The sequence below is a fragment of the Sylvia atricapilla genome, chromosome 6 (genome assembly GCF_009819655.1).
Source record: "Sylvia atricapilla isolate bSylAtr1 chromosome 6, bSylAtr1.pri, whole genome shotgun sequence".
In the NCBI taxonomy this organism is placed as follows: domain Eukaryota; kingdom Metazoa; phylum Chordata; class Aves; order Passeriformes; family Sylviidae; genus Sylvia; species Sylvia atricapilla.
The window spans coordinates 36,429,377-36,452,528 of NC_089145.1; the positions used below are offsets into that span (position 1 = coordinate 36,429,377).

Genomic DNA, 23,152 nt, shown 5'->3' on the forward strand with positions numbered 1-23,152 from the left:
ATTCCCGGGGACAGGAGCGTGCCTGGGGGCTGCAGCACACAGCAAAAGGCTCACAGGATGCGCAGGGACCGTTCGGTGCTTTGGAATGTTTGGAGGGAAGCGGGGCTGGGATGAGAGCAGGGATTGCTGGCACGGGCGTGGTCAGCCGTGTCCCGCTGCCAGCTGGGTTAGTGGGTCACTGTCATAAAGCCCTCGGAGCGTTTCTCCCCCCTGGATATCGGAAACCAGCCCTGCTCAAGGTCAGGCGATTTGGCAGGAAGGGCCACAAAGCCGTGGCTTGAACATCCCGGTGGTTCCTGCAGGAAAGGGCTCTGGCTGGGAGGAAATGGGCTGTGCACCCCTGAGCTCCCTGAATCAGCACCAAAAAGTGTTTTGGCCTCATGTCCTAAGAAAAAGAGATGTCTCTGGGGATCGCCCTCATAGAATCGTGGAATTGTTTAGGTTGGAAGAGCCCTTTGAGATCAAGTCCAACCATTCCCCCAGCACTGCCAAGGCCACCACTGCCCTGTGTCCCCAAGTGGCACATCTAAATGCCTTTTAAATCCCTCCAGCACATGTGCCAGGGCTGGACAACCCTTTCCATGAAGATTTTTTCCTAATGTCTAATCTAAACCTCTTCTGGAGCAACTTCAGGCTGTTTCCTCTTGTCCTGTCCCTCGTTCCCTGGGAGCAGAGCCCAGTCCCCTCTTGGCTGCGCCCTCCTTTCGTGGAATGATAGAAGGAAAACTCCTCCATCCTAATAACTGGAATTTGCTGGATGATACCAGCCAAGTGTGACAGCAGCGTTTCTGAGGCTCTGTAACACCAGACAGAATAAAAGCAGTCCTCTTTATCTGCCCCCCTGGCCCAGGAAGGTGGGCACAGCCGTGGGTTTGAGCTCTACCCTCAGCAGCCATCTGAGAGCCCTCAGCTGGTGCCCAGCTTTCCTGCAGCAGGAACGAGCTCTGAGCTGTGCCAAGGACAAAGAGGGACTCTCTGGATGGGTGTACCCCTCCTGTGGGGTGGCTCTGCATCCCTTCAGGCCATCCTGAGCGACTCTCCTGCCAGCTCCATCTCCCTGCCTTCCCCGGGGCTGTTTCCTTTCCTGGGAGCATCCTGAGGGAGCTGAGAGCAGGGCAGGTCCCCCCCAGCACAGCATCCAGCTCTCCACATCTCCATTTTTGGGAACACTTCTCATTAATTTTGCTCTCAATTCCTTGACTCAGCTTTGCCTCATGACTCAGCACCTCCTTGCCCTGACCCACTGCAGGGACACATTTCCCAATGGATCCAGAGATGGACCCACTTCCTAATGGATCCAGGACTGCCTGAGGAGCCTCATCAAGGACAGCCATCCCTGCTGCAGGTGATTTCCCACCCTCCAGCTGTGACCCAGCATGGATCTTTCTGCTCAGGGCATCTCAGGTGTTGTGGGTGAGAGGCTCTCCTATGGAGAGTTGGAATTACGGGGTCCAGAACACCATGGGGTGCATGGAAAAACAAGATTTTTATAAAAAGAGGGTTTCTGGAGCAGAAATGTGTAAAAAGGTTTCAGGAAAGCCAAGTTGGATGAGGCTTGGAGCAACCTGATCTAGGGGAAGGTGTCCCTGCCCATAGCAGGGGGTTGGAATGGGATGAGATTTAAGAAACCATTCTGGGATTCCAGGATTAAGCTGTTGAGTCCTCTCAGCTGGAAAGTGGAGCTCAGATCTCCTGTCCTGTGAAGACTCACAGGATGAAAACTCCGCTCCCACATGGAAAAACTTTCTGAGACATCTGAGCCCCAGCCCAAAGAAAAAGCTGCAGGTTTTACAATGTATTTTAAGACACAAAGGTAAAGAAAACGGGGGGTTTTTTTTAAGCCTCTTGGGCTCTTCTTCCTTCCTTCCTCTCTCTAAATATTGCAGCAAAGCTGTTTTTACTCCAGCAGCTGCCGGATGAGCGTGAGGAGCCCTGTGAGCCCCCAGCTCAGAGCTCACAGGGAGCTCCCAGCCGTGCCTGACACTGACTGATTCCTGCTCCCCAAGATTAGCCACCAGTTCCTTATTTGGTCCAGGCTCCAGCAACTTCCCTGGCAGAGGGGATTGCATCTGCAGGCAGAGCCTGGATGGGTTTGTGCTGCAGCATCTGTCAGGAGGGAGCGGGCTCACAGCAGAGATAAAATCAGCGCAGCCCTGGTTTCCAAGGAGCCTCGTGTTTGTCCCCGCAGCACAAAGCACGGCAGACACTCACTGCCTGTCCCCATCACCCTGCAGAGCACAGAGTCAGAATGGAATCACAGAATTCCCTGAGCTGGGAGGGTCCTACAAGGATTGTCCAGTGCAGCTCCAGGCCCTGCACAGACACCCAACAATCTCATCCTGGGCATCCCTGGCAGTGCTGTCCAAACACTCCTGGAGCTCTGGCAGCCTTGGGAATGTTCCCTGTGGAGCCTGGGCAGTGCCCAGCACCCTCTGGGGGAAGAACTTTTCTCTGAAATCCAACCTAAACCTCCCCAACACAGGTCTGATCCTGTCCCATCCCAGGCCTCTGACGCCTGCACACGCTGGGCTGAGCTGCTGCAGCTTTGCAACCCTTCCTCAGGTGTTCATTCCCAGAATCAAGGGTTTGCTGCAGAATTAGGGTTTATTTGTTGCATGAATTAGGTACCCCTGGAATCTGCCCAGCTCCTCCCCAGCTGGAAGTGGACAGGGAATCCCAGAATGGTTTGGATTGGAAAGGACCTTAAATCCCATCTTGTTTCATGGGCAGGGACACCTTCCCCTAGATCAGCTCCTGGGGAAGCTGGAATCCCATGGCAGCACCATCAGAGATGGGGTTCAGCCCTTCCCACGGCTCTAACAAATCCAAATCTTCCCCCAGAGCATCTTTCCAGCTCATCTCTCCTTGCCTGACCCTCCTGGGGCCTCCAGGCCTGACCTCTGCAGCCCCCGAGGGCTCGGGGGTGACTAATCCCAGCAATTAGCCTCGTTCCCTGCGTTTATCTCCTTCCTGCCTTTGTCTCCCCCTGACAGCTCCTCCGAGCAAATCCGCTTCCAAGCCACATTTCCCTGGCTCCATCGCCCCTGCCAGCTTTTGTCCCGCGGAGCCTCCCGGAGCCGGGTGAAGAGGTTATTCCCCCCCGACACGTGTCCCTTGTGTCCCCTATGACCAAAAAGCAGCAGCCAGCAGCGCCGAGGTCAGCGGGCCCCGGCAGGACCCGCTCCGCCCGCAGGCGGGAGGATTTGTTCTTTAAATTGAAGACGGATGCAGCGCCGGCGGCGTTTCAGGCTAAAAGGGATTTTAGGGCTGAGCGATCCGGCTAAATGGGGACAGAGGGCTTGGGGTGGCTGGAAATTCAATGGGAAATAGCGGGACACATGGGCAGCACATTTAGGATCTCTGCCGGCCCCGCCCAACCCGTTCCTCGGGACAGGCTGTGCATCCACGGGGGAGCTCCATGGACACACGGACACGCAGAGGGATGGAAATCCTCACATGTGTGGGGTTCACAACCTTTCCATGCCTAAAGCAATGAGCCAGCCCGCTTGGAGTTAATTATTCTTATGTGTCCTGAGATATTTTTTTTAACTTCAGGATTCTTCTCCCTGTAAACTGAGCTTCAAATCTTTTGGGGATTTTTTTTCTCCCCAAGGAGGTAGGGCTGCTCATGAAGGAAGGAAAAAAGAGATGGAGAGATGGAGGGCGAAAAGGATGGAGGGAAGGAAGGAAGGATGGATTTGGGTTGATAGGGACCTTAAAAATCATCCCATTCCAAGCCCCTGAGACGGACGAGGACAACTTCCACTGTCCCAGGCTGCTCCAAGCCCTGTGCAGCCTGGCCTTGGACACTACCAGGGATCCAGGGGCAGCCACAGTTTCTCTGGGCACCCTGTGCCAGGGCCTCCCCACCCTCCCAGCCAGGAATTCCCAACTCCCAATCTCCCATCCATCCCCGCCCTCTGGCAGTGGGAAGCCATTCCCTGTGTCCTGTCCCTCCATCCCTTGTCCCCAGTCCCTCTCCAGCTCTCCTGGAGCCCCTTTAGGCCCTGCAAGGAGCTCTGAGCTCTCCCTGGAGCCTTCTCCTCTCCAGGGGAACATTCCCAGCTCTCGCAGAGAGAGGGGCTCACGCCCTTGGAGCATGTCTGTGGCCTCTTTGGACTCGCTGCAGCAGCTCCACATCCTTGGAGGCAGCATTTCGGGGATCGGGCGGGTAGCGCTGGGCAGGGCTGTCGGGATGGAGGGAGGAAAAGGAGCGGGGCCGCTCCCAGCGATCCCGGTTATCCCAGCTGATCCCGGTCGCTGCCGCCGCCTGCCGCCCGCACTGGGACACGCACCGATGGCACCCACCCAAGACAGATGTCTTTCCTTTCCTTTCCTTTCCTTTCCTTTCCTTTCCTTTCCTTTCCTTTCCTTTCCTTTCCTTTCCTTTCCTTTCCTTTCCTTTCCTTTTCCTTTCCTTTTCCTTTCCTTTCCTTTCCTTTCCTTTCCTTTCCTTTCCTTTCCTTTCCTTTCCTTTCCTTTCCTTTCCTTTTCCTTTCCTTTCCTTTCCTTTCCTTTCCTTTTCCTTTCCTTTCTCTTTTTTCCTTTCCTTTCTTTCCTTTCCTTTCCTTTCCTTCCTTTCCTTTCCTTTCCTTTTCCTTTCCTTTCCTTTCCTTTCCTTTCCTTTTCCTTTCCTTTCCTTTCTTCCTTTTCCTTTCCTTTCCTTTCCTTTCCTTTCCTTTCCTTTCCTTTCCTTTCCGTTTCCTTTCCTTTCCTATCGTTTCCTTACCTTTCCTTTCCTTTCCTTTCCCTTCCCTTCCTTTCCCTTCCCTTCCCTTCCCTTCCCTTGCCTTTCCTCCCCATCCCAGGGCCAATCCCTCCTCTCCCCCCCGATTTCCAGGGCTCCTGTCTCTCCCTGCCCGCCCAGCCCTGCCCGGATCCCGCCCCGTGACTCGCCCTCGGTTGTGCTGGAAACTCCACCGAGCCCAACAAACCACTTTCCCCGCTCTTTCCGATCATCCCACGGCTGGGACAAACTCTGGCCCGGGCTGGGCTTGTGCAACTGGGCAGCGTTGCTCCATCGCCCCCTTCCCGCCCACCTCCTGCTTTTCCTGCATTCTTTCCCCTCGTTTTCCTCCCCCCGGCAGGATGCGGTGCCGGCAGCCCCTGGAAACACGGCAGGAGGAGATGGCTGCAGCTTCGGGACCCCCACGGGACGAACCCGCGGCCGTCAGCACCATTCCCGACTTCCCAAGGCTTTATTTTCCTCCGGGACCAGCCCGCAGCTGGAAACAATCGGCGGGGCTGCAGTCGGGGTGACTCAGAGTGGGTTTTTTGTCTTCTCAAACCGGAGGGACCGCGCAGCAAACCTCCCCTCTGCTGGCGACACTGTCACAGTCAGCATGGGGAGACACGGGCTGCCGGCAGCAATTTAAATTTAGCCCTTTTATCATTTTCAATCGGCGGTTTGGGGCGTGTTCAAGATGCTCGGTGCATCTTCCCAGAAAAAAAAAAAAAAAAAAAAAAAAAAAAAAAAAAAAAAAAAAAAAAAAAAAAAAAAAACCACAACCCACCACTGTCCTAAGGGAGGAAACACCCCCCCCCCCAACGTGGAGGGTTCCCCATGCTTCTTGTGCCTCCCCAAAATCTCAGGGCATCCTTTTGGCAATGGGAGCACCTCCTGCCCACACCAGGGAGCTGTGAATCCCCAAATCCCGCAGCCTGGGAAGAGTGAAAGGCTGAAATCCTGTTTAATCTGGGGAAACCAGGGGTGGGGGAGACCTGGGAACAACCGGGAAAGGATCCCGGGGAGGGGAGGGCAAAGCTCTGCCCCAGGAGTAGGGTTTTTAAGAAGCGGAGCGAGTCTGGGCTGGGTCTGGAAGCACCAGGCAGAGGCGATCCAGCGCTCTCGGCAAGGAAGAGGCTTCTCCCTTCAGGATTCTCCCAGCCTGGTTTGTTCCGCACGGGAATATCCAGCAGGAGCTGCCAAAGTCTCAATTCCCGGCCAGCGCATCTCTCCAAAACCCTCCTGGAGTTACGGGCTCTAAATTAGGGTATTCACACAGCGGGACAAACACTTCCATAGGGAGCGCTGTGAGCTGGAGGGAGAAACTCCCAGCGCGGCCGCCCGGAGCCGTGCTCCTGACAAAGAGCAGGCAGACACGGCTCCTCTGGGCAACAGCGGGTCTTTGGGAAAAGCCAGGCTTGGAAAAAAAAAATAATAATAAAAAAAAACAAACCCAAAAAACTTGGCACAGCAGTAGAGCAAGCGCTCCTCACCAAAATCTGGCAAGGCGAAGCCGTAGGAAGTCAACAAAAAACAGAACAAAACCCAAACCTAAAATTCCTTGTGGATGCTTCAAGTTTTTTCCAGTTCCTCGTTTGTCTTTGGGTTTCGTGGCTGCTTTTTCTTCCGCTTTGTGTTGTTTTTATTCCGGTTTTTCCCCCTCCCTCCTCTCCACCAGGAATATGACCAGCCAAAAGAGGGTCACGTCGGAAGCGTGACGAACGGGAGAGATTCGTCATCCGTGGTGACGAGACTTTCTCCAAATTTTCTCCCCTCCCCTAATAGCTGCAATTTATGCAAATGAACCTAAAGAGGAGCTAAATGAAGATTTGATGCAACCTGGCTGCCCACGCCGGGTTCTCTCCCAGCGGGGTGGAGGAGGAGATAGGTCTGTGGTTACACTCCTGGCTGGACACCTCTCCCAGCCCCGAGCCCGGCTGGAGGGATCCATCCCTCTCCGCAGAGCAGGATGGGCTCTGTGCTTGGCCATCCTCAGCATTACATCCTCCAGCAGCAGGGGAAGGAATCCGGACCAGGTGAAATCATCCCCGTTTCCACCTGCTCTGACACCCCCCAGCCACAGCTGCACTGGGCGGCTGCTTCCTGTGCCTGCTCCCAGGGCATCAGATGGTCCCCAAAAGTCCCTTCTCCTCCCCAGGCTTTCCCCATCGAGCAGTGCAAGGTCAGGAGCAGCAGCAGCACGCCCTGGTCCCCCGGGGTTTCCAGCCACAGCTGGGGCAAGCGGGGCCAGCACCCACCTCCAGAAGGGGCTGGGTTTTGTCACAGTTCTTCCTCGTCCTCTTGCCAAGAGTTGAATTTGCACTGAATTTGGCCTTCTGGTGGTTGTGAAGGGACTTTCCAGCGGTGGGGGAGCAGCCCAGAACTTCAGTCTCTTCCTCATCAGAGCAGATGTGGGAGTGTGTGGGGTCACTGCTCAGACACAGCTGATCCCATCCCTGGGAGTGTCACAGAATTCCAGAATGGTTTGGGTTGGAACAGATCTCAAAGCTCATCTCATTCTCACCCCCTGCCATGGCAGGGACACCTTCCACTATCCCAGGCTGCTCCAAACCCCGTCCAGCCTGGCCTTGGACACTTCCAGGGATTTGGAGGAGCCACAGCTTCTCTGGGCACCCTGTGCCAGCACATCCTCCCTGTCATTTGCAGCGTCACAGCAGGGCTGGCACCAATTGCTCCAGGGGTCAGACACGCATTGTGCTCCTGGTAAATCAGCTCTCCAGAGGTTCTGGGTTCTCCTTCCCAATCTTCATCCTGGGAAAAACCTGCAGGATCCCACCACATCTTCCTTCCCCCTACTCCCTGCTGCTGGGAATTCCCTCAGGGAGCTGACCGCAGTCGGTGGGACCAGAGTGCAGGGTCAGCTAAGGAAGGCAGTGGGTGTTTTCCAGGAGCTGTTTTGGAGGATATCATTCGGATTGCTCCCCAGGGCAGGCTGAATTTCCCCTCCCCCAGGCCCCAGACAGGAAGCAGCCTCTGGGTTCACGCTCAGCCCTAATGAGGGCAGCACTTCAACACCAACCGTGGGTGAGAGTTGAGCTGCTGAGTTTTATCTTGATTTCTTCCGGACCAGGGACTTTCACTTGCAGTGCCACAAACAGTCCCTGCCCTCACTGCTGGAGGAATCATCAGCTGAAAGAACTCCGTTCTATCACTAAAACTTGCCATGCTGGTGTCTGGCCCCTCAAATCTCCTTTCCCACCCCTGCTGTCATCTTGATAACTTCCCTGTGCTTCTTGTACACTCATCCAGAGCAGAGAAAAGTGGTCTGAAAGCAGACGGGCACGGTTTCGTGCTTATTCATCATCACATGCATCCTGCAAGCTGCTTTGTGTGTGTTTTGCAGCCGCGTTGCTGCGGTCGGAACTGCCTTTCCTGGAAGAAGCTCTGGGGGCTTCTCCCGGAGTCTGCTGGTGGGACAGAGCAGCACTGCCAGGGGCTGGGGGTCCCCACACCTGTGGGATGGGCTGCAGGTAGATGTGGCACCTGCTCAGGTTGAAACATCATAGAATCCCAGAATTGCTTGGGTTGGAAGGGATCTGAAAGACCATCCCATTCCCACCTTCCTGCCCAGGGGACATTTTTTTCACGGCATCAAGTCGGCTTCTGTGCTGTGATACCCTCAGGGAACCAGCCCCAGCCCCCTTCCCTGTCACCTCGGGGGCTCAGCCTCATCCCTCGGCCCTGTCAGCCCTCCAGGGGCTCAGTCCCCGTAACTCCTCCATCGTGCTTGGACCCAACTCCCGCACCCACAGCCCCCCCGGCGCTCAGCCCCGTTCCCTTTCCCGCACCCCCCACGCCCGGAGGGCTCAGCTCCAGCTCCCTCCCCTCTCGTGTCTCACCCCAGAGCCCCTCACTCCCGGCACTCACCCCCGGCCCCTTCCCCTCCCTTTTCCCGGGAGCCTCGGTTCCCCCGGGGGAGCAGCGCAAACCCCCCGCCCCGCAGCCGAGCTCCGACAGCTGGGGCGGGCCGGGCGGCGAGAAGGGGCTGTCCCAGGGGCCGTGCCCGCTTGCACTGCGCCTCCTCCTCCTCCTCCCTCTCTCCGCGGCGGGGGCCACCCGCCCCGCCGGGACAGTCGCCTCCGGCAGCCGCGGCGCGGTGCGGTGCGATCCATCCATCCCACCGTATCCTGGTGCGATCCATCTATCCATCCATCCCATCGCATCCCGGTGCGGGACACCCATCCCATCTCATCCCATCCCATCCCGGCGCGCTTCAGGACATCATCCCAGTGCGGGATTTTATCCCATCCCGGCGCGCTGGGGGACATTTCTCGCACGCTGGTGCAGCGCGGGGCATCCCGAGGCGGAGCGGGGCATCCCTCTGAGCCCATCCCGATGGAGACCGAGGGTTACCGCTGCCGCAGCAGCCGCTACATCGAGAGCGGACAGTCGGCCGTGCCCAGCTCGGTGCTGTTCGCCGCCGGGCTTTTGGGGAACGTGTTGGCGCTGCTGCTGCTGGGCCAGCACCGGCGGCGTTCCCGCTCGCCCGGGGGCCGCCCTCCGAGAGTGTCGGCGTTCTACGTGCTGGTCAGCGGGCTGGCGGTCACCGACCTGCTGGGCAAGTGCCTGCTGAGCCCCATCGTGCTGGCAGCCTACGCCTACAACCGCAGCCTCAGCGAGCTGGGGCCGGGGGGCCGCGGCGAGGACGAGCCGGGGGTGCTGTGCCAGCTCTTCGCCTTCCTCATGGCTTTCTTCGGGCTGGCCCCCACCCTGCTGCTGCTGGCCATGGCGCTGGAGTGTTGGCTTTCCCTGGGCCACCCCTACTTCTACCGGCGGCACCTGACCCGCCGCCTGGGTGCCGCGCTGGGGCCGGCGGCCGCGGGGCTGTGCGCGCTCTTCTGCGCGCTGCCCCTGCTGGGGTTTGGGGCTCCCATGCAGTATTGCCCGGGCACCTGGTGCTTCATCCGGATGGCAGGGGGTGGCCCACGCCAGCTGGGCTTCCCCGTGCTCTATGCCAGCCTGATGGGCTTGTTGGTGTTGGCCATCGTGGCTTGCAACGTGAGCAGCATGCGGCACCTGTACGGCATGGCCCGCAGGCAGCCCCGCCGCGGGCCGGCCCCCGCCGCTGCCCCGCGCATGGAGGAGCTCGATCACCTCGTCCTGCTGGGGCTCATGACCGTCCTCTTCACCGTCTGCTCCCTGCCGCTCATCGTGAGTAATCCCACTGCCGCCTTGCCCCCGGGAAAATCCTCTTGTCCCCGAGCGTGTGGCTGGTTGATTTGGTCCCCTTTGGTCCCTCACCGTGAAACCCCTTGGAAAATATCCTTTTCTCAGCCACAGGGAGGTTGAATTGATGATTTGGCCCCATTGGAAGAGTCCCTCACCCTGTCCATGGGGGTCAGGCCATTGTTAAAGCACCCTGGAATATCCCCAAAACTAGCCTCTGCCCCTGAGAATGTGGGTGGTTGCTTTGGCCCCCCTCAAATTCCCATCACCCTGTGTCCCAGGAGATGGTCGTTGCATTAATCCATTTGGAAAAATATCCTTTCTTAGCTCTATCCTGTCACAGGGAGGTTGGACTGATGATTTGGGCCCCTTGGAATAGTCTCCCACCCTGTCCACGGGGGTCAGGCCGTTGTTAAAGCACCCTGGAATATCCCCAAAACCAGCACCACTCAGTCCTGGGGGTGTCAGAGCACTGATTTTGGGATAAACCCTGACGCCACTACCAGCTCCTAAGGGCCAAGACTTTGGCTCCTTCTAAAACCTCCCCTGGTCCCCACAGGGACCAGATCACTGCCTAAAACTTCTTGGAATAACCCCCCATTGTCTCCACCCACTCCCAGGGGTCAGGGGTTGTTTTGGCCCCTTGGAATAAACTCTGGAGCCACCACCCACTCCTGGAGGTTCCAGGGGGGTTCACTGCTTTAATCCCCTGTGAGCAACCCACACCTGCCACCCTCTAGGATCCTCTTCAAGCATCAGGTTTAATCCCCTTGGAATAAGTCCCCACTGGCTCCACTATCCCATTCTGGGAGGTTGCCCACCCTCAACACAAGCACCACATCAGCAGTCAATTTATTTCAATTCATTAAATTAATTAGATATATTTAAATCAAAGGTTATCCTTTAACCCTCATGCAATAACCCCGCAGCAGCACCACTGTGTGCCAAAGGTACTGGGGGCAGTGTCACGTAATGACTTGGTCCCCGCCTCTCAGGTGTCCTCAGGTGTCCCCCACCCTGTCCCAGGGATCTGACTGATGCTTTAACTCCCATGGGATAACATCCAACACCCATCCTGGGATGGGGGGACTTATTTAATTCATTGTTTAATCCTCTTGGAATAACCACAACAACTCCACCACCCTGTCCTGGGGGTTCATTCATTGCTCAAACTTCCTTGTAAAATTAGGCCCACCACTCTGTCCTGGGGAGGGTCATTCCATTGCCCCCTCCCTGGAATACCCAATCCCAGCACCACATCCCCAGGGGTCAGGTCATTGTTTTGACCCCCTGAAACAACCCCCTCAATCATCACCACTCTGTCCCAGAGGTGTTGGAGGGGTCAGGTTATTATTTCAGTCCCATCTGAGTGTCTCCCACCCCATCCCAGGGATCAGTTTGCTGCTTTAACTTCGTTGGAATAACACCCACCTCACACCCCATCACCATCCCTCCGTTCCTCTGAGGCTGCCCCTGAGGGGTTTGAAGTTTGGGAGGGGGGTGTCAGTTCATTGCATCAGACCCCTCAATAAACCCCCATTCCCATCCCATCAGACCCTTCAATAACCCCCCATTCCCACCCCCATGTCCCAAAGCTGCTGGGCAGATCCAGCTCCCTTTGAACCTCACTAAATTATCCCTGAAATCCTCCCTCAGAGATGGGGGACCTTCGGCAGCAGAGAGCCCTTGCTGGCCCCTTTCTCCCCCATTCCTGGGCCTGGATCCTGCAGTTCCACCTTTCCATCACCCTCTGCAGGCAGAGCTGGTGCCACAGGCAGGGCCACCCCAAAATCAGGATGGGAGGTGTGCATGGGTGGCTGCCACTGCCTTTGGTGACAATTTCCACATCCTCTTCCTGTCACCTCTGACACCTCTGGAATCAAACCATGAGGTGTCAGCCACCAGCAGCCCTGGGCTCTTCCTGGTTTTGTGACCACCCCAGAGATCCTCAGTCAGGATGGATCCCTGCTGAGTTATCCAATGGATGCCAATTCCAATTCCCATGGCGAGGAGGGCGGCACAAGGGGGGTTGCCCAAGCCTCGCGGACAGAGCACCACCTGCCGAGGCTGGATGATTCCTTCATCCATGAAAAAATCCCGGTCAATGGGACCACATTTCCAGCTCGAACATCCTTGTCCTGATAGGATGAGGACACGGTCATCCATGATCCAGCCCCACTCCCAGCTGGATCCACAACCCACAACAGACCCTGATGCCATTCATGGGAACACTGAGGGGTTAAAACATCCACGGGAATATTTCTACCCCCACCCTAGCAAGACCTCCCTTAATTTCCCCCTATTTCCTTGCCCTTCCCTAACTTTCTCCCATTTCCCTGCTTTTTGTTTTGTTTTGGTTTGGTTTTATTTTTGTTTTTGTTTTATTTTGTTTTGTTTTGTTGTTTGTTTGTTTTGGTTTGGTTTGTTTTGGTTTGGGTTTTGTTTTTTTGTTTTTGGTTTTTTTTTTCTAGATCCGGGCGTACATGGGAGCCTTTGCCGCTGACTTCAACGAGAACGCCGACCTGACCGCGCTGCGCTTCCTCTCCGTCAACTCCATCGTGGACCCCTGGGTGTTCATCATCTTCCGCACCTCCGTCTTCCGCGGCTTCGTGCGCCGCGTCTGCCGCCGCCTCGGCTCCCGCAGAGCCTCCCTGAACGGCTCCAGCCCTCCCGGGGACGGCCAGTTCTGTCCCCCGGGCTGGCGCAGGACAGACCCGCCGCACCTCGGCGTCCCCTGAGAGCGGAGAGTTGGCTGCGGAGGCCGGCGGCTGCCGGCGAGGATGAGGAGCGAGCCTTCGGCCCCGCATCCCTGCCCTGGAGCGTCCCAGGGCGGTGGCAAGGCGGGGACAGCGTCCAGCTGGCTGCAAGGGGCGCTGTGAAAGGGTTTCTGTCCCCTCCCCAGGCCGTGTTTGGCCCCGGAGAGGAGTCGGGGCGGGGCTCCCCGGGGATTTGGGAATATTCCGAGCGGTTTTGCGGAGGGTTTGGGGAGCGCCCGGCTCCAGGAAGGCAGGAGGGATTTGGAGTGTGGTACAGGGCAGTGGGGACGTATAGGGAGGAGAAGTGTGGCTGTGTCCCCGTGGAATAAAAGTGGATCAGCGTTTTCATCACCTTGTCCTGTGCGTGATCCCATTCCAGGCCAAGGGGGTTTATCCAGAGCTGGGTTGGGGTGGCCCCAGACTGGGTGAAGGACTCAGAAATTTGAGCAGCAGTTGCTGGTGTGAGGAGGAGCTGGATGAAGGTGGAATCCCTCCCTGGCACACCCTCCATCCCTGCCCACGATCTTCCCTAATCCCAGGGGCAGGGCTGTGGTTAATCCGCCTTTATCTCGCTCTTCTCTGGAGAACTCCAAGCCCTGATGTTGCATTTATGTTCCCCAGCCGTACCTGTTCCACTGTAATTACTTAAATTCAGTATTTATGACTGTCCTGAGCCTTAATGAGGGCAGTAATTGAGAGAACACAGAGCCTGGGATGCACAAGCGTGCAAGAGAGTGATTGTTTTAATGGAAGATCCATTTCCGCTCCACCACACGTATTAACTGGATTTAATTTTTGCCTCAAGTGACCATTTAGGCCAAAAAAAATTATGATGACCAACTGTTTAGTGCCCTTGGAGGAGACAGAGAGTATTTCTCTCCTTTGTTTAGCTAAGCCTTGCAAGGTGTAGCCGTGTTCCTGCCGTGTTCTCACGTGATGTTTACTCTTGGTGTCAAACACATTCTGTTTTTGAAGGAACAATATCTTGGAGCTTTTTGGAGGTGACCTGCTGGGGTTGGCTCTGGCTGTTTCTCTCCCAGCTGGAGAAAAGGGCAGAGTTGTGTTTGGGGATGTATTGGGGGCACCTGAGAGCTGCCGGCTCGGTGCCTCTCCTTGGGTTTGTTTTTTTTTTCTTTTTTTCCGAGGAGAAAGAAGGAAATGAGGGTTGGTTCATGGATTGGTTTCATGTTACTGGCATGGTATCGACTTGGAGATGGCTCACGTGGGGCTGCAGAGTCAACAGCTCCGAGCCTGCTCCGTGGCATTCCCGGGATCTGTTCTGCCCCAGCCGGATGAGATAACAGCCCCGGAAAACTTTGTTGTTTTCTCCCCTAAGCTGGGATCTCCTCCCTCAAACAGATTCGTGCTCCACTAAAGACAGATGGAGCAGGAACTGTGTTCAGCAATGTAGAACCATGGAGTGTTCATTGAGGTGGGATAACATTTCCAAGACCATGGATCCAGCATTAACAGGAGCTGAGGGTGCTCTGGGTGTGCAGGGAATCACCTGCCTCCGATGCCTCTGAGGATTCACTCCTGGAGAGGCCTTGCCCCAGGAAAAGTCCCTGCCCCATCATGTGTGTGTTTAGATCCCAGGGCAACCACGATCCATGGAAATCAGTAATTAAAGTGACACAAACCAAACCAGGTTCTTGATTAAGGTACAAAACCAGACTCTACCTGAGCTCCAAGATGAAGCAAACACCACATCACTGACCCATCCATGATTTTATCATCTCAGGAGATAAATCATGGAGCCATGAATGACCTCCCCATCCCTGCAGCTTCCCTGCTCCTTGGCTGGAACCACACATTTCCCAGTGACCTTGACATGCTTCTCTGGCTTGGGCAGCACTTTTAATCGGGGTTCTGCCCTTCCTGGTGTCCTACCTGCTGTGGGAACAGACTTGGAGTCTCCAGCCAGCCGCTGCTGCCTGCGGGCGAGCCAAGCCGGGGCTGCAGCCAGCGAGGTTTGCACTTGGGGCTGCAGCCAGGGCGGATAAATCCTGGCTCCCGGGTGTTCCCAGGGCCGAGCTGCCGTGTCACCGTCCTCGCCAGAGATGGCAGCACGTCCCCAGCCAGGGCCGGGCTCCTGCCTGGCCGAGCACGAGGAGCCGGGAGGCCACGGGTGTCCTCCACCCCACGCTGGTCCCTTGGGCACCCTATTTTTAAGTGCCTCAACACGTGCAGTTTGGGGCTTCCAGGAGTTATGTCAAAACTTAGATCCCCTCCTTACTAAGTCTGAGAACCATCAAAATAAAAGGGAAAAAAAATACATAAATCAAATAAGGATTGAAATGAAAAATCCCGACAAGGCGAGGGTTGGTTCGGAATGTTGCTAAATAGGAACCAAAAAAGCTCAGGGAGCTCCAGCTGAGGAGGGGAGAGAGGCTGTGGAGCCGTCCCTGATCACATCCTCCCCCCAGGCTCCCGCACTGCTCAGTCATTCCCCTCGGGACACCTCCGTGCCAGACCGCTCCTGTGCCAGCCGTTCCCAAAGGGATGGACCTGAGGCTTAATGGAGGCAATAAAGAGACGCTGCTCAGCTCCAGGCTGGAGCTCCCCGCCAGCGATGCTCTTTTGGGGGCTCTTTTATGTCCCTGTCACCCTCCAGCACTGCCAGCTGCCCTGTCCCACGTTGTCTCTGCTGTTACCAGCATCACCTCTCCCTGCATCCCGCTCCTTTCCTGGATATAAATCACTCTCAGTGTGGGGTGGGTTGTTTTTTTTTTTCAGCTCACGAAATCCAGGCACAACTTCGCTCAAGCTCATTTCCCGACAAATTGTTTCGTTCTTTCAAAGAGCCTGTTGGGTTTTTTTAATTTTTTTTTTTTTTATTGCCTGCCTGCATTTTTCAGCTATTCTGGAAGCAGGGAGACACGTGCCTGGGCAGGCAGCTGTGCCAGGGCTGCCAGGAGCCCCTGCCAACCCAGGAGTGGCTTCATTTATTTTTTAACCCATGCACCCAGGTGCTGGTACAGGATAACAAGACAAGGCACCAAAACCTGGACCTGCCTGCTTTCCCAGGATGGGGAGTGAGGCTGATGGAAGCACTGGAACACGAGATAAAGGATGAGAAGGCTTTGGAAGTGTTGTCAGGATTTGTTAAACACAACTCAGGATGGGGATTCGGTTAAAAGGGGATGAAATCCACTCATCATAAACAGGAGGGCTGGACTCCATGTCCCTGGTGCCAGAGCCATCCTTTAAAATCCACCAGGGATGGAGCAGGATCCCAACACTCTCCCTAACCACAGGCAGCAAACTTCAGAGGCTGGGTCCTCTCTGTGAATTTAATGAAATTTTCCTACAAGCCCAGAGTGTTTTCTCCAATTGGGCCAAGCCTGGAAATTTTCTTTTAGGGAAAACAATGCCAACAAACCTTGAGAGGGTGTATGAGGTGCTGGAGTGTGACCAGAGAAGGGAACGGAGCTGGGGAAGGGTCTAGAGCACCAGGAGAGGCTGAGGGAGCTGGGAAAGGGGCTGAGCCTGGAGAAAAGGAGGCTCAGGGGGGACCTTGTGGCTCTGCACAAGTCCCTGACAGGAGGGGACAGCCGGGGGGGTCGCGCTCTGCTCCCAGGGAACAGGGACAGGAGGACAAGAGGAAATGACCCCAAGTTGCACCAGGGGATGTTTGGATTGGATATCGGAGACAATCTCTTCATTGGCACAGCTGCCCAGGGCAGTGGTGGAGTCCCCATCCCTGGAGGGACTTAAAAGCTGCGTGGATGTGGCACTTGGGGACACTGGTCAGTGCTGACTTTGGCAGTGCTAGGGGAATGGTTGGACTCGATATCTTAGAGGACTTTTCCAACTTAAATAATTCTGGGATTTGATATGGCCCTCGCTAGGGCAAGACACGAGCTAAACATGGAAGCAAAGGGAAGAAAACAAACACTTCCCAAGGCAGGACAGATTGTACCAAGCAGTCTGTTCCTGGTTTTGTGCTCCGAAAGGGGGAATGAAGAAACAAAAGCCCAGCAATTTTCCTATTATTGCAGAAAAAAATCCCATCAGAGACAACTGTCAGTGGAGAAGCCTGAAGCCCCAGAAGGGTATTTAAGGCTCCATTAGCTGCCAGGAAAATGAGCTCCAGAAGAAGCCAAAACCCCTTCCTGAGCTGTGACACGGAATGCCAGAAAGGAGCGGGAGGCTGGGAAAAGCTTTTGAGCAGCACCCTGCGGGGGTGCCTGCTGCTTGGAAAAGGTCTGGGGACTTCTCTTGGGTGGGCAGACTGCAGCTGCCTGGAGGGATCAGGACAGGGTTCAGCCTCAGCTGAATTTGTGGGTGGCACAAAGGCAAGCTGTACGGGCCAGGGTGCCACCCAACTCTGTGGAATCAAACAGGATGGCTCCCACCAGCAGATGGGATTTGATGCTCTGCAGGGTTAAAAGAATTCCTGGGATGTGTTTTCCTGGCTCACCTTTGCTGAGGGGAAGTGAGATGGCTGACACACTGTCCCCTCTGCCTCACCCACTGCTTTGACTGTGGGAACAGAGCTAGAGCTGTGGCTTGGCCACCTTACACTCAGCTCATCCTCCCCACCATGCTGACGAGACCTTTGAGCTGTGTGAGAAAGAAAAAGCAGAGCCAGGACTCAGAGTGGCCTCTCAGAAATGGAGGTGCTGCTGTCACAAACCGCAGCTCGCCCAGCCCTCAAGTTTGCTGTGCCCCGAATTTCCTTTATGAAGTTCCTGTTACAAAACCGTGGTTTTAAATGTAACAGCCAAACCTACCCATGTGTCTGCAACCTGCTGTGTCCATGCTACAGGGGAACCAGGTGTACAGAGTAAATTAAAAATTAATTTGTTAACAGCTGTTGGAACAGCCCCAGAACCACAGGAGGGAAAAGATTTTCTATCTTTGAGGCGTTTTGGAAGCAAAACACCAACTGCTTAAATAAAGGCAGCTTGAGTGAGGGCTAGTGTCCTAGAGGATGGAGAGAGCATCTGAGGCCACTGGGATCGAGCATGTGGATTTCCCATCCCTGGATGTGTTCCAGGCTGGATGAGCTTTGGAGCACCCTGGGATAGTGGAAGGCGTCCCTGCCCATGGCAGAGAGTGGGACTGGATGGGCTTTAAGGTCACAGCCAGACAGGCTGCACCCCGCTGGGGACCTCTGATGACATGAAGGAGAAGGGGACAATGGGGACATGGCACACTGCCAGCCATGGGGCAGGGAGTTCTCCATGGGTTCTTCTGGAGCTGTGGGAATTCTCCTGCACAGCCTGGGCTCATCTAGGACCCTGGGCTCAGAGCGACTTGGGGCTCTGGAGCCAACCGAGGCTGGCCGTGCCTCAGGGCTCCCAGAGCACCTCTGGGAATCCCTGCCCGTGTGAGGAGCTGCTGGACCAGCACTGGGATTCCTGGGACAGAGTGTGACTCCAGGACCTGTACCGAGATTGGCCGTGGGAGGGATCCCAGGCCGGCACTGAGACTCCTGGACCGGCACCAGGTCTCCTGGAGCTGTGCCGGGACTGGCCGTGAGAGCTGCTCCTGCTCTGGCACGGGGACTGGCCGTGCCTCAGGGCTCTCAAAGCAGCACCGGGTTCTTGGACCGGCACCGGGGTCAGTCATACGAGGGACTCTCGAAGCCGCACCGGGGCTCCTGGACCGACATCGGGGCTGATCGTAAGAGACGCTCCCGGTCGGGCCGCGGGGCTGGGCTTGCCGGAGCCGGGCTGGGTCAGATCGGGGACTGTCCCAGCGACCCCGGGGCCGCCCCAGCACTCCCGGCCCGGCACCGGGGCTCCCAGACCGGTACCAGTACTGTGTGTGTGCGCGGCTCCCAGACCGGTACCGGGACTGTCGGACCGCACCGGGACCGGCCGTGTCCCGGTCTCCCGGACCAGAACCGGGACTCTCAGTCCGGCCAGGGTCGGCCCGTGCGCGTCCCCCGCCCCCGCTCCTTCCAAGGCTGTGAGCGCGGTGCCGCGGGCCCGGGGCGGTGCCGGGGCCCGGGGCGGTGCCGGGGGCGGCGGGCGGGGCGGTGCCGTCGGGGCGGGCGGCGCCGGTGCCGGTGCCGGGGGCGGTGGCGCAGTCGGGCGTGCGGCGGCGGCGGCGCGGGATGAACGGGACGAGCCGGGCGTGCGGGCTCGACGGGGCAGCGCTGCCGGCCGGGGCTCGCCCGCTGGTCAGCGCGCTCATGTTCTCGGCCGGACTCCTGGGCAACCTCCTGGCTCTGGGGCTGCTCCTGCGCGGCCGCCGCTGGCACCGGCAGCGCCCGCCCGCGCTGTTCCACGTCCTGGTGCTGGCCCTGGTGGTCACCGACCTGCTGGGCACCTGCTCCGTCAGCCCCTTGGTGCTGGCTTCCTACCACCGCAACCTCACCCTCACCGCCCTGGCCCGCGGAGGGCACATCTGCCTCTACTTCGGCTTCGCCATGAGCTTCTTCGGCCTCGCCACCATGCTCATCCTCTTCACCATGGCGCTGGAGCGCTGCCTGGCCCTGGGGCGACCCTACTTCTACGAGCGTTTCCTGAGCCCCCGCACGGGCCTGGTGGCCCTGCCGGCCATCTACACCTTCTCGGCCGCCTTCTGCTCGCTGCCGCTGGTGGGCTTCGGGCGCTACGTCCAGTACTGCCCCGGCACCTGGTGCTTCATCCAGATGCATCTGGGTCCCCACCAGAGCGCTGGGGAGGTGGCGGAGCTGAACGTCACCTTCTCGCTCCTCTACGCCACCCTGCTCCTCTTCCTCATCCTGGCCGTGCTGCTCTGCAACCTGAGCGTCATCGTGAACCTGGCCCGCATGCACCGCCGCGGGCAGAGGACGCGCCGGGTGACGCCCCCGGAGCAGCCCCGCGCCTCCACCGGCTGCGGCCGCCGCATGTTCTCCATGGCCGAGGAGATCGACCACCTCCTGCTGCTCTCCATCATGACCATCACCTTCGTCATCTGCTCCCTGCCCTTCACGGTGAGTGTCGCTGTCTGTCCCCGGGGTGGGGTCTCTCTCCCCAGCGCCCACATTTGTCTCCTGGCCTTGATAAAGCTTCCCCCAACTCTGCTGGCCAAACCTCGAGGGGTGAGGTCAAAGCTTTGCTGTTCCCAAAGCTTGGCAGAGCCCAGCTCGGGCATGAGCTTGGCAATTTGCACATCACCTGGGGAGAGAGGGAATCACTCCCTGTATCACCAGTGGCAGGAGGAGGATGGGAGGTCAGGATCACGGGGGGCAGGAGGACAGGATGGCAGGAGGATGGTGTGACAGGAGCAGAGGTGCCCTCCTACCCCACAGAGGCTCCCAGGCCAGGCCATGTGGCTCAGGCAGGGACAGGCTGGGGGTCCCCTGGACCACCCAACATTGCTGCGATTCCCAGGATCCAGGAACTCATGGTGGAGGTGTGAGGGATGGCAAAACAACCAATTCCACTTCTAGACACGGGATGAAGGAGCTGCCCTGGGCTGGAGGCAGTGGATATCTGTGCTGGGCAGGATGAGTTATCCCAGACTTCTGCAGATGGAGCTGGAGGTGGAGGGAAGCTGCACCCACCTTATGCAGCAGTTTCTACTCCTCTGTAACAGCACGGAGGCACAGGCACAGAGATGGGAGATTTCTGGGAACAGCAGCCATAGCACGTGTTATCCCAAGGGAAATGCCCACATCCCGTGCCCCATCCATGCACGAGGCTTCCAGTAGAGGTCCAGGATCAAAACAGCCATGTGAGGAAGCGGGGAGAGTGAGTCCCCTGGCTGTCTGGGCTCTCCCCTCCCAAGGGCCACTTTTTATCCACCCAAGTGTTTTTCCACCAGAAGCATCAATGGCTCTGGAGCACCTCCGGTCCCTGCCTGGGTGTGTGAGCCCCCCCAGTGCAGGAGGTCAGTTTGGTCCCATTAAAAGTGACCCCACCAAGGCTGGCAGCACAGCCAGTGCTCATTTCATATACTCTTGGTGTTAAAAAGACTCTACCTGCCATTCATGCTCCCTTGCTTTTCCTAAGGGGGGTGGAAATAACCACAGGTTACAGCTGAGCAAGGGTTTTAGGACAAAGGAATAATGTGCAGATGCTCGTGAGCATCTCAATGCCCTGAGAGACACTTCAGCTCCTGACCATGAGCCTGCACATGATGGACAGCTCTTCCTGTGTCCCAGAAAAGCCCTGCCTTGGCCGCTGTGGTCAGCCCAAAGTGGAACCCCTTGGTGGGGACACGTGGGCAGGGCCCTGTGAGTGTGCTTGGGGCAGAGGGGCTGGGAAAGCAGCCCTGGCCAGGATCCCATGGGCCCTGTGGTGGCAGATATAACCTTATCCAGAGCCAGCTTCCCTTTTCCCATCGCCTGGCTCCCATGTGGGGCTGTGCTTTGGCAGCGGCTCAAACCCAGCTGCCTCCTTCGGGTGATACTTTCTCTCCTGTCCCCAGCTGCCCACAGCTCCTCCCAAGGAGCAGTCCAGGCACATGAACCCAATCAGGCCACGAATTCCTTCCCAAAACACACCAGAGCTTCCCAAAACACACCAGAGCTTGGAAATGCCACGTGCGGCCACCGCGGGTGGGTGTACCAATGCGGGGTGGTACCCGGTGGATCCCGGGCAGGGGAGAGATGCTTCTGCTGCCCATCCCCATCCAAAGCATCTCCCCACCCCCGACGAGGGGGTGGTGGGTGACCCGAATGAGTAAGGAGTGCTGAGTCACCCTTCCAGGAAGCCCCGCGGGCTGTGATGAGTCGGCAGTCGCAGGAAGGACCGGCGAGGTCCAGCACCCCTTGTCCTCTCTTGTCTCCCACGTTTATTTCTCCTGTGTGGTCCCAAGGTGAGAGATACCACTTCCTCTAGCAGCCACAGGTTTAACTGTGGCTCTGAACAAAGCGTAGCATGTGGCTGGCTGTCGTTTAAAGTTCATTTAAACCCATGGAGTCAGCAAATTTGCTGTGACAGCCCAAATGGCCCCAAAAGAGCTGCCTGGGGGCTCAGGCCCGGGATTATTTCTCCCTGGTTGTGAGACCCCAGCGCAGTGCTGTGTCCAGCTCTGTGATCCTTCCAGCCCAGGAAGGACCTGGAACTGTTGGAGTGAGTCCGGAGGAGGCACCAAGTTGATTAAAGGGATGGAGCAGCTGTGCTGTGAGGAAAGGCTAGGGGAATTGGGATTTGTCATCCTGGAAAAGAAAAGGATTTGGGGTCACCTAATTATGACCTTCCAGTTCTTGAAAGGAACTATAGGAAAGAAAACTTAACTTAGACTTAAATATAGTACATTATTCTAATTAAAAATCCACTTCTATTTTACTCCCCTTTGTAATAGTGGGTCTTTTCCCCATGTTGTAATGGGTTCCTATACAACAAAAGGATGAATAACTGCTTTCTTCCCTTCAGGTCCTTTGATTGTAACCATGCACATGTTGTGTAGACATGCAGAGAGAGGCTCTTTACAAGGGCCTGGAGTGACAGGATGAGGGAGAAATGGATTCAGACTGTCAGAGAGGAGCTTTAGATGGGATACTGGGGAAAAATTCTTTCCTGTGAGGTTTAGATGGGACACTGGGGGGAAAAATTCTTTCCTGATACAGGTTGTCCAGAGCAGCTGTGGCTGGAAGTGTTCCAGGCCAAGCTGGATGGGGCTTGGATGAACCTGGGATAGTGAGATGGCAGCGAGGGGTGGACCGAGATGATTTTTAAGCTCTTTCCCTACCCGACCCTCTCCCTGCCTTCGCAGATCCGCGCCTACGTGAACAAGTTCACCAGGGAAGAGGCCGACCACGAGTGGGACCTGCTGGCGCTGCGATTCCTGTCCATCAACTCCATCGTGGACCCCTGGGTGTTCGCCATCCTGCGGCCCTCCGTGCTGCGCCTGATGCGGGCGGTGCTGTGCTGCCAGGTCACCCCCACGGCCCCGGGCGGCCGCGCCGCCTCCCCCAAGGTGACCAAGCTGCCGGCGCGGACGGACCTCTGCGGGCCTTAGATCCCTCTGGGCCGGTGTTCCCGGAGGATTTTCCCTCCTCAGGGTGTTGAGGAAGCTCTCGGCGCGTCTGCCGCGGCCTGGGCACGATGGCAGTGGCTCAGGTGTCACCTGTCACCACGGCGGCCTCTCACAGGGACAAAAGGACAAGGTTGGAAGGGCTGGTGAGTCCCTGAGTGCTGCTGTCGCCCTTTAGGGCTGGTCCCTCCTAGAAAAGGGCTCAGCCCTGTTGGGGGTGAAGATTGGGAGGCTTTGTTGTAACCACATGGCTGGGGCGTGTTGGGAAGCAGAGATTCCTGCTTGGTGTGCTTCCCAGCAAGGTCTCCCTGGTTTTTTTGAGGATGTGGGCAGGGCTACAGCTCCTGGAGATGGGGCTGGGTGGCTGCAAGCACCCAGATTCCGTAAGGATCTGTTCCCCCAGATCCATAAGGATTGGGAAGGAGAGGAAGGGAGCAGTGTATCCTAAAAAAATTCCCTCTTTTTTTAGGCTGGTTGCCTAAAGAAATGCACTTTTTCAGGGGCAGGTCTGTGTTCTCATGTCTGTCTCTCTGTCTGTCCCACACCCCTGAGATTTTAGGCGCTGGTGGGTCCCTGAGGA

At 57.0% G+C, this 23,152-nt stretch overlaps 2 protein-coding genes across 2 annotated transcripts; both read left to right on the forward strand.

The window, feature by feature from the left end:
• The first annotated feature begins 8,997 nt into the window (after positions 1-8,997).
• On the forward strand, positions 8,998-12,998 carry PTGDR (prostaglandin D2 receptor). The gene is made up of 2 exons (XM_066322275.1): positions 8,998-9,898; positions 12,385-12,998. Exons 1-2 carry the CDS (start codon positions 9,083-9,085, stop codon positions 12,649-12,651), a joined length of 1,083 nt encoding a protein of 360 aa, XP_066178372.1. The 5' UTR covers positions 8,998-9,082; the 3' UTR covers positions 12,652-12,998.
• A 5,716-nt stretch (positions 12,999-18,714) lies between these two features.
• On the forward strand, positions 18,715-22,946 carry PTGER2 (prostaglandin E receptor 2). The gene is made up of 2 exons (XM_066321518.1): positions 18,715-19,582; positions 22,312-22,946. The coding sequence occupies exons 1-2, from the start codon at positions 18,737-18,739 to the stop codon at positions 22,555-22,557; spliced, it is 1,092 nt and encodes a 363-aa protein (XP_066177615.1). The 5' UTR covers positions 18,715-18,736; the 3' UTR covers positions 22,558-22,946.
• Positions 22,947-23,152: the final 206 nt, after the last annotated feature.